The 19670-nt window shown below is 45.1% G+C and overlaps 1 protein-coding gene across 2 annotated transcripts; it reads left to right on the forward strand.

Moving 5' to 3' along the window:
- The first annotated feature begins 201 nt into the window (after positions 1-201).
- satb1a (SATB homeobox 1a) lies at positions 202-16556 on the forward strand. Of its 2 annotated transcripts, none has more exons than XM_086171725.1 (11): positions 202-475; positions 991-1202; positions 1293-1469; positions 2895-3021; positions 3243-3366; positions 4071-4179; positions 4365-4876; positions 6181-6384; positions 9173-9310; positions 14294-14494; positions 14584-16556. In XM_086171725.1, exons 2-11 carry the CDS (start codon positions 1004-1006, stop codon positions 15376-15378), a joined length of 2586 nt encoding a protein of 861 aa, XP_086027851.1. In that variant the 5' UTR covers positions 202-475; positions 991-1003; the 3' UTR covers positions 15379-16556. The 2 variants fall into 2 exon arrangements, with proteins under 2 accessions (XP_086027851.1, XP_086027852.1); XM_086171726.1 differs by having other exon boundaries at positions 991-1137; positions 1237-1469.
- Positions 16557-19670: the final 3114 nt, after the last annotated feature.

The raw sequence follows: 19670 nt of genomic DNA on the forward strand, positions 1-19670 counted from the left end.
ATTTAATACATTTACGGAGCGCGCTGGTGAATTCATTATTACACCATATGCTAATGCAGCTGCGCCCGTGTATTTAAGAGTGTGTGTGTGTGTGTGTGTGTGTAGCTGTGTGTGTGTGATGTATGACAGGAAATGCGCTTTAAGGAGCGCGGCGGGAGCGGGCGCGTCATTGTCTCCACGCCGCCGCCGCCGACGGGCGGGAACGGAGAGCTTGTTTTGGTTTTTTTTTTTTTTTTTTTTTTTTTTTTTTTTTGATAACACACACAAACACACACACACACTCAAGCCCTCCACCCCAGAAATGAAACGACAAGGGGGAAGGAAGCGGACCCCCCCTCCCCCTCTTTGACGTGGAGGGTAGACGCGAAGGTGGCGCCACCGACCAGAGGAGCGGGTCTGCTCCCGCACGCCGACGGATCCCGGAGCGCGGTGTTTGCGGGAACCGGGTAGATGTGTGATGGCAAGACGGGAACAGGTTGGTTCGTCAGCCCCCCCTTCCCCCCCTCCCCGCATCAAACTCTATTTTTTTTTATTTGCATTTTCTCCGTACGCGTCCCGGAAACGGCGGCATGATTGTTATTTTTTTTTTTTCCTATTATTATTATTATTTTATTGTTATTATTATTATTTTGCGAAGCTTAACCCACCGCGGATCCTGATCTTATCAGCCGCCTCCGTGTGAAGGTCATCTCCCAAATTCTAATCATCGGATATCATCGGAGTGTGTGTGTGTGTGTGTGTGTGTGTGTGTGTGTCAACAATGAACCACGGCGATGGCTCTCATTGACTCCTAACTGAAGAGTAATGAAAACCTTTTTTTTTTCCCCATTTTCCTTTTTTTTTTATTCTACAACTATGTCACTGTAACAATGTCTTTTTTGAAAGACAGAAAGGGATTAAACTAGTACATCCGGATTGCCTAATCAACGACAACAATAGTGCTGGAACTGAGCGATCCTTTCTCCTCTGGTGTGTGTGTGTGTGTGTCAGTGTGAGATCACAGATGGACCCCCTGTGTAATGGAGCCAAGAAACCCGAAGGCAGTGATCCCATTACAAGTCCCCCTCCTCCTCCCGCCAAGATGGCTCGTCTGGAGCAGGACGGCGCCGGGGGCCCCTCGGCCCAGGACAGGAGCAGGCAAGGCAGTCCCGGGGCCAAACACCCGTACCTGGCCCAGAAACGGAAAAGCTGGCACGCTAAAGGTGCGATAACGGCGCGGTTTGTGTTTTTTCCAAGGATCTTGGCGGTGAAAGCGGCTGAAGTCGACGCTGCGTTGTCTCGGTCATCGTCAGGAAGCCTGCTGCCGGTGTTTTGCGTGGTGGAGCAAATGGAAAGCCCGGCGGAGGGCGAGAGGAGGGAGGAGTACGCCGAGTTCGTGCTGGTCAAAAGGGATCTGTTGTTCAACCAGCTGATCGAGATGGCCCTGCTGACGCTGGGCTACTCGCACAGCTCGGCGGCGCAGGCCAAAGGTACGCGGCGCCGACGTCGTCACGATAACGGGTTCTTCGGCGAAAAAAAAAAAAAAAAAACCCCGATCGGATGCGGCGGGAGCGAGGATGAAACAGACTGAGTGGGTGGCCATCTGCCACAACCCATTGGGTTGAAAAGAAAAGAGGATTAATAATAGCAGTCATTATTATAATCCTCCCCCCCCCCCAAAAAAAAAACAACATAATAATAGAGTAATTGTAATTATCGTGGTGGGTGTTGAGCTGGATCACTCGAGAGACTCCAAGAAATACCGAAACGAAGCGACAGCCGGAAAGAGGGAGCGGAAGGGGCGTCACAAATGTATATTAATTAGGTATAAATGTGAACGGGGGTGTGTGTGTGTGTGTGTGATATTCCACTTCCTGTCTAATGCAGATAAATCCCACGTTCAGACGATTGCCGAATGGGTCGAAGGCACAGATCCGATGTTTTTACAGAAATCTCTCTGTTTTTCATGTTTGAATATCACATAAAATGGGGAAAAAGTCAGTCTGGAAAAAAAAACAAACTTTCAGAATATAATCCTATCTGGGTTCATTTGAAATATGACATATTATTGGCTATTAAATGCTCAATGTGAACTTCTAAATTCAAAACACGCGAACTGGAAAAGTACAAAAAGGACAAATGCAGTGTTTTTCATTTCCGGACTATAAGCCGCTACTGTTTCCGAACGCTTCGAACACTGCGGCTTAAACAACGATGCGGCTGATTATGGATTTTTTTTTTTTTTTGGGCTAACAAATTTCACGCCGCCAAAACATTTAGCTTTGTCACGTCGGCCTGACGAAATTGCAGTGAAATTCTGAGGCCGTTCAATTCCGACACGGATAGAAAACGCGGGGATAGAAAATGGACGGACTTTTCCTTGTGCTATTTATTAGCCTGGTTACTGGAAAAAAAAATTCGCAAGTAACCAGAAAAAGTAAAGTAAAAAAGATTTTTCTGTGTAAATATCTCATGTTACAGCGTGGACACCTATGGCTTATAGACCTAGAAATGTACACATGTATTTATTTTGTTATTTTTTATTTTTTTATTTTTTATTTTTTTTTAATTTTTTTATTTTTATTTGCAGCTTATTTTCAGGTTACGGTATTGCTTTTATGACAGAGGCTGTGGGTTGGTGTACATTTGAACATGACTTTGGATATGCTCAGTCTAGATAATGAATAAATAAATGCTAAAACTCATAAATTGAGTTTAATTGTGAAGAAAAAAAGCATCGCATTCAGAATTCGTAGCGATGAGAGAGCGAGCGAGCTCATTCGCGAAAATTTAGGAATCCAACCAGGGACCTCCTCGCTGTGAGGCAGAAGAAGTATTTTCCCTGTATAATTCAGCTGTGTGTGTGTGTGTGTGTGTGTGTGTGTGTGTGTGTGTGTGTGTGTGTGTGTGATCAGGCCTCATCCAGGTGGGCAAGTGGAACCCGATGCCGCTGTCTTGCGTGACGGACGCTCCGGACGCCACCGTGGCCGACATGCTGCAGGACGTCCACCATGTAATCACCCTGAAAATACAGCTGCACTGGTAGGGGGACCCAGCTTAACCCAAGATATTAATTTACATTTTATTTTATTTTTATACGAACGTAAACACCTTTCCGGTGAGTCGGATTAGCAACCAATCATCAAGTTGATTTTTTTTGATTTGTGCCATGACTTGTGTTTGATGTAATCTACATTTCCGCTATCAGCCTCACCGACGGACAGTTAAACTATATTATTGCTTTAATTCTTTTATCACCTTAGTTGTCCTAAACTGGAGGATTTGCCGCCCGAGCAGTGGTGTCACTCCACAGTGAGGAACGCTCTGAAGGAGCTCCTCAAGGACATGAACCAGAGCTCCTTGGCCAAGGAATGCCCACTGTCTCAGGTGTGTGTGTGTGTGTTTGGTTTACGACACAGCGTTGCCTTCCTGTATATTAAATTGTATATTAAACTGTATATTAACTGATTTTCGACTGAAGAGGCCGATTATTTCGCAAACCCCTCCCGTCAAAATGTCGGGTAATGTTTTCTAAATAGCCCAGATAAGCAAACGTGGGGGCGAATGGTTGTTTTTCCCATATTAACGTGTAAATGAGAGGCTGAATGTATACTTGCGTTTATATATCGCTATACGTGCAAGAGCTGATAAAAGCTCCAGCATCCCGGCAACCCTGAGAGCAGGATGCATTATTGATGAGTGAATGAATGAAAAACGCTGTTACCTGCTTGGTAATTTGTATCCCTGATCCATTTTTCACAAGGTTTTCCGCTTTACGGCAATGCATTTTATTTCTGTTTATTATTAGAATAATTGTTTATTTTCCTGTAGAATAAAATTAATCAGGAGGGAACACGTTTCTAATATCTTCTAATAATAATTGTCATGCATCACAATCTAGTTGACGTTATTGCCGTCATGATTTTATTTTCAAATTTAAGCCTGAAAATATTGTGATTCTATAATTGCAGTTTTGTAGCTAAACACCAGCGCTCAGGGCCAAAGATCCAGAGTGTTTTGAAAACACACACACACACACACACACACACACACACACGTCCACAGCGACATGTCATTATAATGTCTTTCAGAGCATGATATCGTCGATCGTAAACTGCACCTACTATGCAAACGTCTCAGCCACCAAGTGTCAGGAGTTTGGCCGCTGGTATAAGCACTTCAAGATGTCCAAAAGCACGGGTGAGATATATCTCCCGATTACATTTCTACGCCTTTTTTTGGACGTGTACTTCCTGTTTTTTGGGGGCACGCTTAACCCTCATATTATGTTGGGTCAATGGGTGAAATGGGTCAAATTGACCCTTAACATAATATGAGGGTTAATAAGTAACGCTTCAAATGTGTTCTCTCTCTCCCCGCCCCAGAGATTGACGCCTTCTCAGTCCCGTCGACACATATCAACCTCTCCCAGCAGCCGATCGCTGGCAGCACAGCCGATCAGAGCTCCAGCCTTATGTACCCCCATGGAGCGGTGGCTAACATGTGTGGCCTTTCTTCCCTCGGTCTGCATCCACCCGGGTTGTTAGCCCAACCGCTCAGTCGGTCCCAGCAGCTGGTAATGACCCAGTTCCTCAACCAGCAGTACGCTGTCCGCCTTATGCTATCGGGCCAAGGTCTCTCGCCGTCCACGCAGCAGTATTTGAACCACTCGTCCGTCGGGAGACCTCCCTCGAAGGTGTTCGCCAAAGCCCCCGACTCCCAGGGCTCCCAGAGCGGCGCCGGGGGGAGCCCGACGGCGCCGAGCGCGGGATCCGCGGGTGGCGGCGCGGGGCCATCCGAGGTGCCGGGCGACATCTACCACTGCGTGCGCGAGGAGCTGAAAAGAGCCGGCATTTCCCAAGCCGTCTTTGCCCGAGTGGCTTTCAACAGAACGCAGGTGAGCGAGGAGGCAGACTGGAAATTTGGGACCGACATGTAGCCTAACTCTTTTCGACACCTTTCGCACCTCGTAGCCGCGTTCTCAGCGTCGCGACCGCGGCCGATTCACGTTTCTTAGCGGTTGGCGTGTCGGCGTGGCCTTTGCCGCAATGCCCCGCCCTCATGTGCATGTGTGCACGCGTGTGTGATTGTGCCAGCTCGCTGCGGTACAAAGCCGGTGCCAGCGCCGAAGCAGCTGCCGGGGCCAACTAATCACAACCCCTCGCAGAAACGTTGTCCCCCCCCCCCCCCCTCCACCCCCCCCCAGGCTCTTCTTCCTCACCGCACCTCAATCTCGCCTGGAGTCACTGTAACAGCCTGCCTACCCATTAATTCACCCGCCTCCCATCCACGATCCGTCTTTTCTCGCCGTTGCACCCCCACATTTTGCCCCCTAAATATCCCTCCATCACCGCCATAATATAAAATACCCAAGTTATCTGAGTTCATTATCTTACATTCAACACCACACCTCCAGAAATGAGGCTCAAAGGAGAGGCTTAGCCTGTTATTATTATTACCATCATTATCGTTTTCATCATAATAAACAGAGATAGTTAATATCCATACCCGTGTTTCCTCATTGCCGGGACCGAGGTGCTCCGGTGCCAGCGATTCGAGTCAGGCATGATGCCAAGATGCCATCAAGAAGTGAAGGGAGCATTTGTCACGGAGGGATTCGTGCTCAACTCCCCTCTCTTAGGAGGGGAGATCTTCGCCCGCTGCATCTGAGATGATCGACGATTTGAATAAGACGGCTGTTTACTCCCCGTGCCGCCTCTACGCCCGCGCGAAATCGGATTTCTTTTCAGGAAAACAAAGGCCGACGATTGGCTCTCAGCGCTGAATGGCTTTCCAGACAAAAGCAGTGTTTGGTGATTAACAGTGACTAGAAACTGGCTCGGTACCTTCTTTTCGGGGAACTTTTTCTGGTTCTTTTTGCGAAATGGACGAAAAAGGTGGGGGGGGAATATCCCATCAATACCCAAAACGAGGACTTTTACGTAACTAAAAGCCCGAATGCCTCTTTCCGAAACAAAAACAGGAGGATGTCCGACTTTTTAACCCTCATATTATGTTAAGGGTCGATTTGACCCATTTCACCCATTGACCCAATGGGTCAAATTGACCCTTAACATAATATGAGGGTTAAACAGACGTTTTTCCTCATTCGTTCCTACGGTCGCGTCCCGAAAACGTCGTCCAATTCAAAATGAATGGTCATTAAACTGCTGGCATCCTCATCCAAATGCCTCTTTTCAGGGCCTGCTGTCGGAGATTTTGCGAAAGGAGGAGGATCCGAAAAACGCCTCCCAATCCCTGTTGGTCAACCTGCGAGCCATGCACGGCTTCCTCCAGCTGCCGGAGGCCGAGAGAGATCGCATCTACCAGGATGAGAAGGAGAGAAACCTGACCGGATTCACTCCGAGCTGCAGCAGCAGCAGCACGCCGCCGAGATCCACGCAGGTCTGTCCGTCACCGCGGGCAAATCGGAAACGGTCGTGACTTATATGAAGCGCTTTTATTCTCAAGTGCAAGATGCTAAGTCGCCCATTGGGGGCAACTTGCGTGGGTTCGGCGTCCTGCTTAAGGAGACTTGGCGGTGACGGTTGAGTTGCTGGTGTGTTGCGGCGAGAATTTTGGCTGCATTCAGGGTGTTCGGCGAAATCGAAGATTGTTCGCCAATGTGCAAAAGCGGGGTGCAGTATAACCTTGTTTTTCGCGGGGGTTACGTTCCGAAAAGAACCCGTGATAGGCAAAATCCGTGAAGTAGAAACCTTTATTTTTTTTTTTTGTTTCCCCAAAAAGTCGCTTTTTTCTCGGATGTGTTCAAGTTTTCCCTCACGGTAAAAGGTCAGTTTTTCCTCGCCGCCGTCGCCAAAGTGCTTGCTTGTGGGTTCCAAAAGAAACTCTTACAAAACAAACTGAATAGCATTGTTTTTACCATCGTCCTTACTTTTATTTAAAATTTTCACCCTTATTTACATGCTTAACAAATTGCGAAGAAAAATCTGAAATCCACTAAATATAAATCTTATCATAAATTATAACAAATTATAATTACAGTATACCCTTGTTTTTCGCGGGGGTTACATTCTAAAAAGAACCCGTGACAGGCAAAATCCGTGAAGTAGAAACCTTTATTTTTTTACAATTTTTATACAATTAAATACTCTATTATACATTGAAAAGAAAGAACAAACCATTTTACAGGCTCAATCATTTGTTTCACAAATAAAAGTACTGTACTTTAGAAATGTTTTTTTCAACAAATAACCTCTGTACTGTACTGTCAAATAATAATTCTAATCATCCATGTGAACAGAAGGCTTCAAATTAGCAGCGCTCACCGCGACCTTATTGCTGCTGCGAAACTTATCGCTGCTGTCGTCCTTATGTGTTTTTCTTCCTTCTTTATGGAACGAACGGAGGATTCATTAATTCCGTAATGCCGACCTACAGCCGCACAGCTTTTAGCTTCCCTTAGCATGTCCAGAAGTTTAACTTTATCTGCGATAGATAGCATCTTCCGCTGCCTTTTGTCGGTCCAGAGCGTTTTGTCAACATTATGGGTTTTAGAGAAACTTGAAATTGCGAGTGAAATTGCGAACGTCATGTAAATTTGGCAAGCTGTTTTACGTACGTGTACATATTAAACTGCAACGTTATTGACGCACAGGTAGAGAAGAAGCGGAGTGACTTTTTAGCCAATCAGAATGCAGAACACAATGCACCATGCAAATCCGGGAAGTAGCGAAACCGTGAAAAGTAAACCGCGTTATAGCGACGGATCACTGTATCTCATGTTCCAACATGGATACCTGCGGTTTATAGACAAGTGTACAAATGTACACATGTATTCATTTAGTTATCTTTAGCCTGCTTATATTCAGGTGTGCTCAATAGTTTGGAAATGATGTACGAACCACCTTTTTTTTTGTTTTTCGTTCTTTCTTGCTCGATACCAGGCTACATTGGAAGACATTTTCAGCATTTGGTTTTCAACGAGTCTCCGATGTTGGTAGAGAAGAAGCGGAGTGACTTTTTTAGCCAATCAGAATGCAGAACACAATGCACCATGCAAATCCGGGAAGTAGCGAAACCGTGAAAAGTAAACCGCGTTATAGCGAGGGATCACTGTATTTCATTTTAATCTAAATTACTTGTTACGGTGCAGAATTTTGCGCTTACGCCTCTCAGCAAGAAGGCCAACAGAGTCTTCCATGTTCTTCCTGTATCTGCACGGGGTTTTGTCCCTCAGTCCCACAGTATGCTGTAGGTTTTTTGGAGAAATTGCCCAATGGTTGCAGTGTGTATATGTGTGTGTATAAACAGTACAGAAAAATGAACGAATGAATTAAAAACAACGTATTGCTCATCATCCCCGCCTGGTGGTCGGGGGGACCGAGCATTTTAACTGGTGCTCAAAGTTTATGATAGGGTGGCCAGCTTTGTCCCGGCTTGCCCCGGTTTTTATTTTTATCTCTTTTTTGAGACACTTTGGGGACACCCCGCTTTTTTTTTTGACATTAACTGTCACATCGTCCCCGTTTTCGTGCGTAGATGACTTTCCCCCGTGAGGTCAGATGGCGCTGATGAAGCCATCGCCGGTGATGACAGGCGGTATAAGAGCACAGATGGTGCTACACCGATTTGTTTATAGACGTGTCACTTTTGTCAGCGGTATTTTTAGCATATCGAGCATATTTTTGACTAATTAAGCAGCTCTGCCGTAGCAGCTGTTGTTGGGCGAGAGGCGGGGCTCACCCCGAACCCTGCACGTACAACCTTTCGCTCAGTCATTTTGCTGTCGGATGCTAAACACCGCGCCACTGTGGTTAGCGCCACTGCCGTTAGCCACCGCCGTTAGCCACCGCCCCCGATGCCATGGCACTGGTATCTATGAATAGATGCACTGTATATTCATTCATCCGTTGTCTGCACCACTTATCTGGCCCTCGGGGTCGTGAAGGTGCGGTTGCCGCTTCCATCACATGGCAGAGTGGAGAACCATGGCTTTCTCATCGTCTGGGCAAATTAGAGTGTTCATTGTTGAGAAAAAAAAGGAAAGAAACCGCTAACCTTCTCTCTTTCCGGAGCTCCGAGCTCACGCGCATCGCCTGGTTAGCTTTTAGCTAATGTCCGAGATGCAAAAACGCCAACGCCCGGGTTCGCTGCTTCACGTATCCCCGGCGACATCGGGGATACGCTCGCCGCAAATCCACCTTCTTCTGTCGTCTCATCTCCCCTGCAGGCTCGACTGTCGCCGGTCACGACGGACAGCTGCGTGGTGACCGTTAGCTCATCCATTTACGAGGAAATCCAGCACGAGATGAGGCGAGCCAAAGTGTCCCAAGCGTTGTTCGCCAAGGTGGCTGTCTCCAAGAGTCAGGTACTTAAACATTCACGGACGTGATCGTCACAAGCTCGGCTTCTCGGTTTTTATTTTACGAGAAAAACCCAGATAATGAACTCTGCGGAGGAGACTATCGTCGGCCACTTCAACCCGCTTCGGCGTCCTAAATAATCCCTTTGTCTACTGTGATCCGAAAACACGGGCGCGCCAACAGACGCCGCTCGCCTGTGCACGTTGCGCGCGTGGATACACCCGCGCTAACCCCTTAAAGGCAAACAAACACACACACACACACAAGCATCATTTGAATGTTCATTGTTCTCATCTTTACGGCAGCTCCATAAGCTTGTTATTGCCTTTTGTTTGGCAGATAATTTCCCTTCATAGAACGGGGGGAGGGGGAATTAAGCTTTCTTTCTTTCTTTCTTTCTTTCTTTCTTTCTTTCTTTCTTTCTTTCGCTCTCTCTCCTCTGTTTCTTCCTTTTCTTTCTTTTTTGTTCAACCCCCCGATTACCTGGAGGTCAGAGAGGACTCGTCGTCTTCAAGAGAAACAACCGTGATTCTTGCTGGTTTCTGACCCCCGTTCATCCATCTCTTCATTTATGATCCTTTTAGTTCCCTCTCTCTCTCCCTCTCTCGCCGTTATCTGTATTAACTGTCTACTTGGCAAGCAGAGCCATGCCGGATCCTCGCGTTTTATCGACCCCGTGCATCTGGATTGTGTTGTGCGCTAGTGTTGGGCCGCAGCCCGGTTTTATGTGTGTGTGTGTGTGTGTGTGTGTGTGCGCACCCTCGCAAACAGACTCCGGTTATTAAATCCGAAACTAGTTTGGCTCTGCGTCGCCCGATCTGCCCCGCTCGCAAATCTCTCGCCTTCTCGATGCGGCAAGGAAAACTTTCTCGTAATTTCTGGGCTTATCCGATGAAGCGTCTACGCCCTCCAAAACAAACGGCCCCCTGGAGCGTTTTTCGCCGTTCTACTGACGGCGATTGAGAAACAGATAAAATGGTTTTGGAGACATCTGAAACGCGAGGCATGAATAAACATGTATATCGGCCTGAAGTATTTAGTCAGAAAATAACCGTCCCGAGCCGGCGAAATAGCTACTTCTTTCTCTGGTAGTCGTATGTTCTGCTTCCCACCCCGATATTCTTCCGGCCAGTCGAGAAAGTCGCTTTTTTTCTCGGATGTGTTCAAGTTTTCCCTCACGGTAAAAGGTCAGTTTTTCCTCGCCGCCGTCGCCAAAGTGCTTGCTTGTGGGTTCCAAAAGAAACTCTTACAAAAGAAACTGAATAGCATTGTTTTTACCATCGTCCTTAATTTTATTTAAAATTTTCACCCTTATTTACATGCTTAACAAATTGCGAAAAAATCTGAAATCCACTAAATATAAATCTTGTAATAAATTATAACAAATTATAATTACAGTTTACCCTTGTTTTTCGCGGGGGTTACGTTCCAAAAATAGGCAAAATCCGTGAAGTAGAAACCTTTATTTTTTTACAATTTTAATACAATTAAATACTCTATTATACATTGAAAAGAAAGAACAAACCATTTTACTGGCTCAATCATTTGTTTCACAAATAAAAGTACTGTACTTTAGAAACTTTTTTTTTCAACAAATAACGTCTGTACTGTACTGTCAAATAATAATTTTAATCATCAATGTGAACAGAAGGCTTCAAATTGCGGAGATTAGCACCGCCCACCGCGACCCGAGTAATTGGATTAAACGGGAGAAAATTAAAAATGATTATGAAAAAAATTGCAGACAGTTGCAACCCTTTTTGCATCCTTATTAAAACTTATCGCTGCTGTCGTTCTTATGTTTTTTTTCTCCCTTCCTTATGGAACGAACGGAAGATTCATTCATTCCGTAATGCCGACCTACAGCCGCATAGCTTTTACCTTCCCTTAGCATGTCCAGAAGTTTAACTTTATCTGCGATAAAACCCATAATGTTTGTCAACATTATGGGTTTTAGAGAAACTCAAAATTGCAAGAGAATTTGCACGTACGTCATGTAAATTCGGCAAGCTGTTTTACGTACGTGTACATATCAAACTGCAACGTTATCGACGCACAGGTAGAGAAGAAGCGGAGTGACTTTTTAGCCAATCAGAATGCAGAACACAATGCACCATGCAAATCCGTGAAGTAGCGAAACCGTGAAAAGTAAACCGCGTCATAGCGAAGGATCACTGTATATAAAATATGTAATATGATATATATAATATCTAATAAATAATAAATACAACAAGGGGGGCACATCACTTATTTTGCCCATAGGGTGTTTTTCCCATATATTTTTATTTATTTTATAATGGTTAATGTTGGCTTAGCTCAGCCCAAACACAAAGTATCCATGTAATGAATTCCAGTCCATGTTCTTTCTACCGTTGCTAAAATTGAGGTCCGCTTTTGGGAAAAAGGGTTCAGTGCAACCAATAGCGACCAATACGTGCCATTTTAATCAATTTTGCAAATGTCAAATATATTAAGCTTGCCAATGCTTGACTCTTTGCATGAATTTGAAACAAAGTTAAACACTAAAGTAAAATCCCTGTAAACCTGGACCGAATGAATGCCCTCAAGTAGATGACCCACTCAAACGGTCGCCAATAAATTTTTAAAGGTTACGGCCGGCTGGATAAGGACTCTTCTGTAACATTTAGGACACTAAACACTGGACCAACAGCCAGAGGGGCCAATCCGTTATCAGATTCTAGTTGTTTCGGTCTTTATTTATGAATTAGTGAGTCAATTCTACTACCAGAGATGACTGAACATGTGGTAGGTTCATAGGAGAAACTAAATCGCCCACATTTGGGAATCAGTGAGTGAATGGTTGGAACCTCGGCTTATTTCAAACAAATTAGCCAAGGACAGAGTTTTCGATCAAATTTTGAATCGACCAAACAAGCCTCTGTGCACAAATGCACAAACAAACACATTTTCTGCGTTGTTGCGTTGTAGCGCAGCGGGAGTTGTGCGTCGTACTCCACATTGTTTACATCGTTCATAGCTGTCTTCTCCTTTTGTAACACTTTCTTGTGCTTTTTTCAGTAAGTTCCTCTTCATTATGGCTCCCAAAAAGGTTAAAAGTGCTAGTGATGGTGGTGTTACGAAGAAGTTAAGAATTGCAGTCGATCTGAACAAGGAAATAATAGCTCACTATGAGAGCGGTGTTGTACTGCAACAAAGCTAAGTCAACCATCTGTACAATCCTGAAGAACAAAGATGCACTAGAAAAAGGATGATGTGGCTAAAAGAACGACTACGTTAACAAAGCAACATCTCAAGTCTCGGAAGTAATTATGTTGTCAGTTTGGATGAATGAAAGACGGCTAGCTGTAGATAGCGTTAGCATTAGCAAGGGTCTCATATGAGAGAAGGCTTTACTTTTGCTGAGTCAGCAAGAAAATGAGCACCAGAAGAGACAGAACTCCAGAAACACAGCAATAATTAAGGTTATCTAATCCCTTTCTGTATTGCTGCCAAAAATAAATTTATAAAAAAAACTTCCAAAGAGTATTTTCAGGGCCTGGAGAACAGATCAATGGGAATTACGTTGATATTAACGGGAAACGTTGATTCGGTTCGCCAACGTCCGTTCGTGAACGAAGTCTAAGAACGACTAAAATTGGAAGCCGAGGTTCTACTGTATTTGAAACACGAATGAGAGAGTGAATTGTTGCACTGAATATTAGCTGCCCTGGCTAAAAGTAACGAAATAAAAATATGTGTACATGTATTGGCCACACTTGTCTATTAGCCGAAGGTTTCCACGTTGTAACGTGAGATATTTACACAGAAAGTTGTTACACAGAAACTTTTATTCAACTTTTAATTAAATGCACACCGGTAGCATCCACAATTATTTTTTTCCAAACAGTGCCTGTAACACGGCTGATGAAAAAGATTGAATTAAGAATGAATTAACACGGCATGTAACAGTTTGTTTTTTTTGTTTTTTTGCCCTTATGCTATGTATAAACAAAATTTGTGTTGCATTTTTGTTAAATCAATGAACAACCGCAGAGAAAATGACATTTCTGCATGCAACAAAACATTTTGAACTAAAAAAAAATATTGGGTTGAAGGTTACGTTTAAGCAAAATACTTAATGTCAATTTGAGCCCTTCTTGTGTTTATTTAAAAAACGCCAAACAGCAAACAGAAAATGCCGTCCGCTCTCTGTGTCGTCATCCTTTTTATGACATGCGCAGAAAGAGCGACAAAAATATTTTAACACGTTTTATAAGAATAAGAAGAACTTTATTTATCCTGAAGGAAATTGTTGTGCTAGAGTTTCAAGTAAAACATAACAATAATAGATAATAGTAGGAAGGAGGGAGAATAAGAAATACAAATAAAATATAAAGTGCCAAAGTTAAGGCTGTAAAGTGTTTTAAAGGTCTTAAAAAGTACAAAGATTTGAATATTCCCTTCGGCTGAAGGAAGAGGAATTAAAAAGTCTGATAGCCTCAGGTAGATGTTATTTAGATGTTACAAAGTCGCCATAATCCTTCAAATTTAAAATGGCATTTTAAAAGTGAATAAACTAAAATAAATACCCATGGACGAGGTCTAAGGGGGTCGGTATGCTAATGGAGGTGTCGCTAAAGAAGCGGCTTATAGTCCGAAAAATACAACATGTCTCGATGTATTGTTCTGTGATAAACCAGCAACCAGTCGAGGTAGAACCCAACAACTCACCCAGAGACTGCTTGGTTAAGATAAGATAAGATAAGATAAGATAAGATAAGATAAGATAAGATAAGATAAGATAAGATAAGATAAGAACAACTTTATTTATCCCGAAGGAAATTGTTGTGCCAGAGTTTCAAGCAAAAGCATAACAATAATAGCTAATAGTAGGAAGGAGATAGGCCCCAGTGCGACCCTAGACCCTATCTGCAGGATTTGCCCTATAGATGATATATAAATTAATGAATGTACGTTAACGTACGAGACCAAAACCCGTCCGTGACCGATGTGGCCGCCTCCTGCAGGGCTGGCTCTGCGAGCTGCTACGGTGGAAGGAGAATCCTAGCCCGGAGAACCGAACCCTGTGGGACAACCTGTGCACGATCCAGCGGTTCCTCAACCTGTCTCAGACCGAGCGTGACGCCGTTTACGAGCAGGAGACGACCAGCATGCCCGCGCAGCTTTGCGCCGAACGGCGGACAATGCTCAGTAACGACAACTCATTGGTAAGACGGAGTGTGTAGCGTAGGGAAAATAAAACCATTCCCAGTCCTGGTTTTTCACCCAAATCGCTTGACAATTTTTGCCTCCGCAGTATCAACACAGCTCCGTTTTGCCCCAGCACCACCACCTCCAACCCCATCAGCCCTTGCATCCGGCGGCAGGAAACCCCTTGTTCCAACAGCAGCCCTGCACCGCGTCACCGGCCGAGTCGGAGCCGGGGGGCAACTGGGGGCAGTTCAGAGGAGTCCAGAGGAGGGCTGTAGGCAGCGAGGACGGAGGGGACGGTGAAGCCTCGGGGGACGGAAGGAAGAGGGACTCCGACAGCCGCGAGCGGGTCGACGATTGCGCGGAAGACAAATGCGTGAACGAGAGTGCCGTGAGCGTCAAGCCGTGTTCGGAGTGGCCCGCCGTGAAGGACGAGGATTGGGTACGAGCCGGGGTCGGACTTGGGGTCGGCGTGGACGAGGGCGACGAGGCCGAAAGCGCGGATCCGGTTCAAGATGTGTCCCGTGACGCCCTCGGCATATTGCAGAGCTTCATCCAGGACGTGGGACTCAATCCAGATGAGGAGGAAGTGCACACCTTGTCGGCTCAGCTGGGCCTGCCTGAACACACCATCCGTAATTTCTTCAACAGCCACGGGCGGACGGGCGACGAAGGGCACTGGCGCCCGGCGAGGCTCCAAAGACAGAGACAGGAAAGCCGACGCAGCCGCGTTGACGATACCGCGGCCGCCGGCGATGCCGAAACTGCGGGGCAACAAAAGGACGACGGGAGACGGCCGGCAGGAGGAGGCGACTCGAGTGAGACGGTCGCGTTGAAAGAGTTGAATGTTGGCACTCAAACCATTTCCTGTTTGAAAGAGGAACACGAGAGCTACATTTGAGAGAACCGGCGAACTGAGCGAAGTTGGAACGAGCCATATGTTTTTTTTTTTTTCTACCGCACAAAAACCATCGGAATCGGTTCGGTATCGGTCTTGCGAGCCCCCGAATGAAATGGGAATGCCAGTTTTATCCCCGGGACACAATTTGCGATTCATCAGAGACAGAAAATGACCCGGTCTCAAGATGTAACGATCATGTCGTCCCCTCTCTTTTCTTTGTCAATATTGTGCGTATTACAAAAGATGACGTTGTTGTTGGTCGACTCATCTACATTTAAAAAATTATATTCACGCCGGTTTGCCTTTTATATTAGAAAGTGGCACTGCCCAGGTGTTTTTCTAAGACTTCTCATCAGTTCTGAATTACATCCTTGCGTCAGTCATTCGGAAAAGTTATTTCCAAGAATTCACTTTTAATCACCGTAAGCGTATTTATCTCAAACGTCTTGGGTGAGCCGTCGCTAAATGGATTCCAAAAAACACTTTCTGCATTTTGCCAATTTAATTCAAAACAAATGACGAGTACGTTTTTGAAAATAGAATACATGGCGTCACGATCGGATCCAATTTTAAATAATGAGGCACCCACTGAAGCTTTTATTATGACGTTGTACGATAAATAAATTGTTTCAACAGTAAGAACATCTAAACAAAGCTATAGATCGTCACTTGAGTAGCATCGGTTTTGGTCCAAATCCGATTTCGGAGCGCCATGAAATGAAGACCTCCCATGGATTCCTGTCAAAATCTTGGGCTTGAATTTCTTGAATTTCAGCCTTCATCCGAGAGGCTTCCTCAGTTCTAAGGATCATTCGGAAGTTTCCTAATAAAACTACCAGGGTTCGTGCGGATCTGGGTTATTGTTGCTTGTTATGAAAATGGAAGAGTTGATCGGCAGAAACTAGGTCAGGGGTCAGCAACCTTTACTACTCAAAGAGCTATTTGGAGCTGTTTCAGTTAAGAAGTAAAGAAAACACCGGGAGCCACAACCTGACTAAAATTTTAAATGAATTAACATGACATATAACAGTTTTATTTTGACCCTTATGCTATGTATAAACAAAATATCTGTTGCGCTTTTGTTAAATCAATGAATTTCTGCATGCAACAAAACATTTTGAACTAAAAACAAATGTTGGGTTGAAGGTTACGTTTAAGCAAAATACTTAATGTCAATTTGAGCCCTTCTTGTGTTTATTTAAAAAACCCGAACAGCAAACAAAAAATGCCGTCCGCTCTCTGTATTGTCATCCTTTTTTTTTGCCATGCACAGAAAGAGCGACAAAAATATTTTAACCCCTTTTATTTAGATGTTACAAAGTCGCCATAATCCATCAAATTTAAAATGACATTTTAAAAGTGAACAAACTAAAATAAAACACCCATGGACTCACTGGGTCTAAGGGGGTCGGTATGCTAACGGAGGTGTTGTTCATCGGGGACAAAAGGAGCAGCTTTTGGGGATCCCCTGGATTTGAATGTGAAAAGGTAAAGCTAAATAAAGGAGTGAACCTGTTGGATCACATGAAATGAGGCCCAGGTTGAAGTTACCTGGTTCTAGTGGTGAATCTTTCCTGGTTGTTTGGAAGGTGCAGATGGCTCTGGAAAGATGCAAATCCATCTTGGTATTGATCCCAGTATGGCATCATACATTTGTGGAAGGTTGTGTCTGAGGCCACCTGCTCCGTTCAGAGAAGTTATTTCTGTTTTGATAAAGACGGCTTCATGGACTCCTTGAGGAACTAACAACACTCCATAAGCATAACAATCTCCTTAGACCTACTTTCTGCCAGTCAACTCTTGCATCTTCATAACTAGCCACTATAACCCAGACCCGCTCAAACCCCTGGCGGTTGTATCGGGGAAACTCCCAAATGAAGAAGCCTCTCGGATGAGGGCTGAAATGTCTTCAAGTGAAGAAATTCAAAGAGAAATTAAGAATGATCCAATTCAACATAGACACCAGTTAAGAGATAAAAACTCTGAAGCTACTGATTCAGTTTTGTTAATATCTAATATTTCTTGTTTGCTACTGTAGTGGAGAGGCTGAGGGATGAGGTTAGACAGGGATCTACGACTACGATTGTTTGCAGATGACGCCGTGATCTGCGTTGAGAGCAGGGGAGCGGGTGGAGGGGTATCTTGAGAGGTGGAGGTATGACCTCCGGGCGGATGGATCGACATGCACAGAGCCAGAGCCCTACCCTTAGGTGAGATTTCAAATGGTGCCCCCTCCATCTGCGATTTACATACACTTGAAAAATGAATATAACAGCGATGTCTTTACATTGTCTTCAATTTAGACGACAGCAGGTGAAGCAAACATCAGATATGCTTAGCCACGAGCTAGGAACTGTGCTAACTACCATGATGCGGATCTTCTTCCAATTCCTCTTAGCATTGTTGGAACCCCTCAGCAGGGACGTCGGGGACATGTTTCGCCCCGGAACTTGAACACCTCGCCTGAGTAGGGCAGCAAAGACCGACTAGCCTTCACCTGCAGAGGGGTTTATGTCCCTGGTGGCTTTCTCCAGCTGTATGGCTTCCGGCCTTACTCTTTGCAGGAAGCAGCTCGCTGATTTTGCTGGGAAACCTGCGGCAGCGTACATCAATGGGCTAGCTGTTTGCATGCCGCCCTTTTAAAACAGCTTTCCTCTGCAGGTCTGCGCTCCATTCCCAGTCTGAGGGCGGGATCTCGGCCACTTTGCCGACTTTACGAGTTTTGCCTCCTTCCCTGACAAAGGTTATGGTTTTGTACGGTCGGGCTTCCGTGTTGTTGGCTTTGACTCGCTGCTGTTCCACCCTTCTAGCGATTTCCATAAGGACCTCATCATGCCTCCATCCATACCGTCCTCCTGCCGATGCTTTCGGACGGCCGGTAAAAATGTGCTTCAATGTGCACGAGGCTCTGCCACACCGCTTGCAAAATGAGTCTCCACCAAATTTCCCCAATTCGCATGCCCAACAAGTGAATACATAAGGGGTAGGAGGATATTATAATTCATAGTGATATTTGAATCAATGTAAGCTTTTACATTTTAAGAGTTAATAGTAATAAGTGGTTTTGATATAGGTGAATTTTTTCCCGACTTTGTAGCACTCACCCGGAGGCCACGCCGCCCGTAGCATTTGCCAATATTGCCTAACGGGCCAGCCGGCTCTGGACATGTGGGTAAAAACTCACCTGTCCATGTGTAAGAATTCAAGTTTTTTGCTCCGCAGGTCACTCTTCCTCACCTCGAACTTCAGCCCGGGTGCCTCGAATTGAACAAAAGGGTGACTTTGTGGGGAACGTGCTTACATTTGCAAACCTGAGTGAAAAGCTTAATCGCAGTTGTGTTTCGGTGACACCACTTCTCTCGCGCTATCTGAGCTCCCAGGAGAAAACCCTTATTTTTCACACTCATAAAAATTCTTTATTTATTTCCAGCTTGAGCATGCTGTTTCCGTCAACATTTTATATCGGAAAAGTAGCATTTTCGCAGCAATCGTGAATGGGATATGCTATTAAAGGTATCATGGGTATTTTTACAAATGTAGCAGAGTCCAGTCAAACACCAGACGCTGGTTTTCTTTCTTCTATAACTCAGTTTAAGATGGCGGATCTGTAACAGGAATCTGCCGTTCCGATCCAGGGTGCTTCGTTGTTTTTTTTCTTCCCTCTCTGTTTTTTTTTTTTTTTCCCAGTTTGGGTGTCACCCCCTCTGACCCCGACTCGCATCTGTCTCTGGACTTTTGACATCGCCGCTCCATTTCTCCACTCAGATGATGCATTGTCAAAGCCCCATTTGGTTCGGATAGCTTTATGGGGTAATTCAATAAGGCGATGCTCTTTTCTGTCGTCTGTTTCCATGACGATACCTTCATCAGGGGCAACAAGAGGCCGTGAAAGCCTCATCATCAGTGATATTAGCCATAATAACAATGATAATGGCGCTCTTGAAATGTCATGACTGGGATGATGGCGGCGGTGATGATGATGACGATGATGACTGCTGTAATCATTCACGCCGCTCCACGTTAACCTCCACCACCCCGCGAATAATTGCGCAAACACACGCACACGCACACACATGCTAAAGCGCCGCACGTTAAGAACTCATTAATGTTGTTCCGTGTTACTACGCGCTCTCCCTTCGTGGCCATAATACCGCTCTGGTTTTGTTTGTGTCTCCGTTGTCAGAAGCACTTTCCGATGAAAGAGCTGGTTAAAAGCACCCTCTTCCCTATCTTGACCTCGAAATTGCTGTAATTAAGAATCCATAAAACTGTCCTAATTAACTCCCGTGGAG

The sequence above is a fragment of the Fistularia commersonii genome, chromosome 24 (assembly GCF_037954325.1).
Source record: "Fistularia commersonii isolate RoL2024-O1a breed Wild chromosome 24, RoL_Fcom_v1.0, whole genome shotgun sequence".
NCBI lineage: Eukaryota > Metazoa > Chordata > Actinopteri > Syngnathiformes > Fistulariidae > Fistularia > Fistularia commersonii.

Coding starts and splice junctions, on each gene's coding strand:
- satb1a (XM_086171725.1), top strand. CDS start 1,004: ATGGACCCCCTGTGTAATGGAGCCAAGAAACCCGAAGGCAGTGATCCC. Junction 3,022..3,242: donor CTGAAAATACAGCTGCACTG/GTAGGGGGACCC, acceptor TTATCACCTTAG/TTGTCCTAAACTGGAGGATT. Junction 4,877..6,180: donor TGGCTTTCAACAGAACGCAG/GTGAGCGAGGAG, acceptor GCCTCTTTTCAG/GGCCTGCTGTCGGAGATTTT.